Source organism: Triticum aestivum, chromosome 7D, assembly GCF_018294505.1.
Source record: "Triticum aestivum cultivar Chinese Spring chromosome 7D, IWGSC CS RefSeq v2.1, whole genome shotgun sequence".
Classification (NCBI taxonomy): Eukaryota; Viridiplantae; Streptophyta; class Magnoliopsida; order Poales; family Poaceae; genus Triticum; species Triticum aestivum.
This window is the reverse complement of record NC_057814.1, coordinates 7,431,107-7,435,267: the sequence shown is the minus strand read 5'-3', so window position 1 is coordinate 7,435,267 and position 4,161 is coordinate 7,431,107. Positions and strand designations below refer to the sequence as shown.

The 4,161-nt window shown below is 47.8% G+C and overlaps 1 protein-coding gene across 1 annotated transcript; it reads left to right on the top strand.

The window, feature by feature from the left end:
- Window positions 1–551: 551 nt before the first annotated feature.
- LOC123168118 (uncharacterized) lies at window positions 552–3,657 on the top strand. Its single transcript, XM_044585984.1, has 4 exons — window positions 552–886; window positions 1,464–1,725; window positions 2,001–2,068; window positions 2,544–3,657. The coding sequence occupies exons 1-4, from the start codon at window positions 584–586 to the stop codon at window positions 2,886–2,888; spliced, it is 978 nt and encodes a 325-aa protein (XP_044441919.1). The 5' UTR covers window positions 552–583; the 3' UTR covers window positions 2,889–3,657.
- Window positions 3,658–4,161: the final 504 nt, after the last annotated feature.

Sequence of the window (4,161 nt, the reverse complement as noted above, 5' to 3'; positions counted from 1 at the left end):
ACTCGTCTATTGCTGCAGGTTGGATGGGAGCGACGCGGTAAGGTCACCAGTGCTATGATGCAGCACTCGTCGATGGTTACAAGCCAGATGGGATCGCGACGCCGCAGGGTCACTAGTGATGCGATGCATCTAGTCTACAGTTATTGGTGCTGCCATGCAACACTCGCCAACACCGGCGATGCTATGGGGCGGGCGACAGTTTTACATGGCCCGCAGGCCGGAACCGCGCCCCTGTCGGTGGTGGGCTGCTGCTACGAAGCAACGAGAGTATGGCGGGCTGGTGCAAGCGAATAACCAGCACTCCGCTGAACAACCAAACAAGGTGACGCTACATCGTGGGCAGGTTATGCTGTCATGGTACTAGTTTCATCCCGTGACATTGTGTTCGCTGACTCGGGAGATGAATGATGGTTACACAGGCGAAAACAGACGGCTACCGACCCGACTGATTTCCGAGTTGTTGTCTAGCACCGTCTTTATGTCTATATAGAAGAGTAATTAGTCTTGTGAATGAGAAGATAAAGGCCACACCACCACTTAAACTTGTTGCAGTTACTACAGAGGTGGTTAACTGCAAAATTAAATGACGAACAAAACAGAATGTGCAGAGACCCACACGGGGCCGGAGCCGGACCCGGCCAGTCACCGACGGACGGACCCCACCACCGGCATGACGCTGCAGTTGCAGCGATCCGCGGTCGTCTCCGGCAAGGAGCCGGAGCCGGAGCCGGAGCAGGGGAAGGAGCAGGAGGTGGTGGCGCACGTCTACGACGTCGCCTGCAGCGGCCCCGACGGCGCCGGGGGCGGCGGCGCCACCGTCCTCCAGATCAACCGCATCTTCAAGGATGGCATCGGCCTCGGCGGCATCTTCCACACCGCCATCCAGGTCCGTCCCCATTCCCCGCCGCCGCCGCCGCCGCATCTCCCCTCTTCGTTTCTTTCTCCTCCGCGCTGTCTCCGGTGCCAAGGAGATTGGATCTCAGGCGAATCCATTCGCCGCCTAAACTGTAGTTTCTCGGTACAGTCTGTCCCCAAAAAACTGTACAGGTTTTGCACAACCTGGGTGATTTCTTGGTATGGATTTGGGAAGTGTGTAGAAAACCTGATTCCCTCTCGTTGATATGTGTGACCGTGACAGATTTACTTGATGCGTGTTTTCATGAATTGAATTGCTCAATGGGAACTTTGAGGTTCCATGTTCAGTCAGTCAGAATGCAGGATTATCGGTGGAACAAGTGTCAGTCTGATAGGGATCATGCAGAAAACATTTTACCTGCCATTTTTGGAATGAAATATACATTGATCTGCTTTCTGCTACTTTTATGAAATGTTCTGATTCAGAGCACCATACATGGCAGGATACTCCTACATTACTGTATGTTCGTTTTCCATTACCTGAGGCTCTTAGATAACACGTGCGCCTAGGCCTAGCTATTGATCGGCTTGCTGCGTGTTGCCAACAGGTCTATGGAAACGAGGAATGGTCATTCGGCTACTGCGAGAACGGCAGCGGGGTTTTCAGCTGCCCCCCGGCCAAGAACCCCATGTACACATTCCGCGAGTCCATTGTGCTGGGGAAGACAAGCTGCTCGCCACGCACGGTAAATCAGATAGCGCGGGAGCTCAGCCGGGAATGGCCTGGAGCCTCATACGAGCTCCTCTCGAGGAACTGCAACCACTTCTGCAACGAGTTTTGCGACAAGCTCGGCGTGCCAAAACTTCCAGGTTCTTTTCTGTTGTTTGATGATTTATTCTCAGATACATTGCACACTTGTTCCTGTTTGATGATGGTTGCCGAAAGCAAAAGATCCTTTTAGGAAAACTCTGTAGCCAAAGGTAACCCGTCGAAGCTAGAATTCTAATGCTGTGTTGTCTTCAACTTATGTATTAATCCAAGTGATTACCTTACTGTACCCATGTTTACGATGAAGAATGATTAAAAAAATTCTTGTCAATTGCTTCAGATTTTGCAACAAAATTCTAACTATGTACATGTTCAGGTTGGGTCAATCGCTTTGCTAATGCTGGAGACGCAGCTCTGGAGGCTGCTGAAACTACAGCGGAAAAGGTGTGCATACCTTCTGGGATTTTCTGCTAGTTTTATGTCCTGTCTAGGATTTTCTAGCTACTTGCAGTATCACTAGAATTTGTCATGTTTGCCCTCGTAAGTCTCCCTAGTCCCATATATTACTAGAATTTTTCAGAACCTCATAGCTGGGCAACTTAACAGCAAGAATCGTATGGCCTTGTTAATCAACCTTTGAATAAATCACTGAATATGGCCGTTTTAAACCAGAAACACTGTGGAATACTGAGCGAAGAATAAATATTCATGCTACGTGTCGGAAAGAAGAATTTCTTTTTGAAATTGTTATTCTCCGTCACTCTGGTTCAGAAAGGTACTTCTGAAGAAAGCTGCAGACCTAGGAACAATAGCAATAGCCTTATCTGCTGTGCCGGCTTGGATACAATCTGAGTGTTGTCACTTTATGTATTGAGACGCATACATTGATTAGATGCTGACCTTTTGATCTTTCAAACAGCTCAAACAGGCGAAAAAGGAGATTTTTACTGCATGCAAAGCTGCATCCACATATTTGACTGGTTCGCCTTTGAGTACACCATCAGATGCGGATGATACAGCTGGCTCAACAAGCAATACTCTTTTCGAGGGGACATGGATCAGAAGCATTATTGGCATCAGTATGAAGCCATCGAAGAGCCTTATGAATGATGCATCGTCAAGTTCAGATGATGAAACATCTGATGACAAGAGCGAAACAGATGGTAAACAGCCTGGTAGGGATCAAAATGAGGGCGAAAAGGATGCAAGACAAGAAGATCAAGGCACGAAAAGCGAGAACGAACCACCCAATCATCATTCATGAAGCCCACACCATGATGTGCAGAAAGAGAAGCAACTTTCTTGAACCGATAAAAATGGTTACAAGGGGGAGCGGTTTAGAACAAATCCTAACATGTACAGAGTTAGTTACATTCACTTGTCGTCAAGAACTGGAAGCTGCGACGCAGTAGTCCTGAGGAGGAGTGCCGAAGCGACGGAGTGCATCACGATGTGTGCGATCCTCACCTTTATCTGCCCACGACGTGGCAGCGGCCGAACCCCGCTCCGCCTTTCACCCTTGTAGACTCTGATGAGATCGCCGGCACAAACTCTCTCGCCCATGGTGGTGAAGGAGATGTCTTTCTGTGAGCTTCCTTGGTTGCTTGCTTGCACTTATGCTTGATGTCTGCTCCCTGCGTGGTGGTCTATTTATAAGGCTTCAGGGAGTTCTATCCGGTTCCAAGACATGACAGCTAGATTGTTGCTCCTTTGCCATCGACTGTATTTGGATGATGTTCATTTTTTAAATGCAACCCTGTATGTAGACTCTAGTTTCTGTCTGTTGGTATGGGAAGCTTCTGTTGATGTGTTTTGTTCCATTCATGATTTGGGGCTGTTTGTCCCTGTGTTATCTGCAAATCTTTGACTTTTGTATGCACCCGTCAGGCCAAATGATTTGCCAATTTTGGACACCTGTGGTGTCTAGTACATGTATCATGTACATGTGGAGAGCAGAGAATGGTTGCCAACCTGTGATGTCTCCAGATCCAGAGTATTAATCTGTCCATGAAGAGGCATCTGTGATTATGATTGTTGATTGTGTGATTATGCTTGTTAATTGGGGGCCGTCAGAAGGTTCCTGTCTCATGCTTGCTGCTAATCATTTGCATTGTCCTGTCTGATGATGCGGTTGCTGTTGCCTGGTGGTTGGCCTTGACTGGTCTTGGCTGAACACCTGTGCTCTACAAATTTTTTTGGTGAAAATTTAATGCATGGCTGTCTTCCGTGATTGGTCATAAGACCTCTGCATTTTTCTTGAGGTGTCACATTTATGCTAATCATTTCCATCCCATGAACCAGGAAGGCTGAGTGTGAGTGATGAACAAGACATTATGATAAAGGTGTAACAAGAAGAAGATCAGAAGCACAGAAAGGTGAAACAGGAAACACTAACTAGGCAAAACTCAACCTCACAACCACCGTCTTGATGGTTGGAAAAAAGATAACCTAAAAAAAAAGTGATGGTTCGTTGGAGTAGGCTGCGAGGCCCAAGCGGGCCAGGAGTGCAGCGGCCCGTTATCCTTCCACCGTTGGAA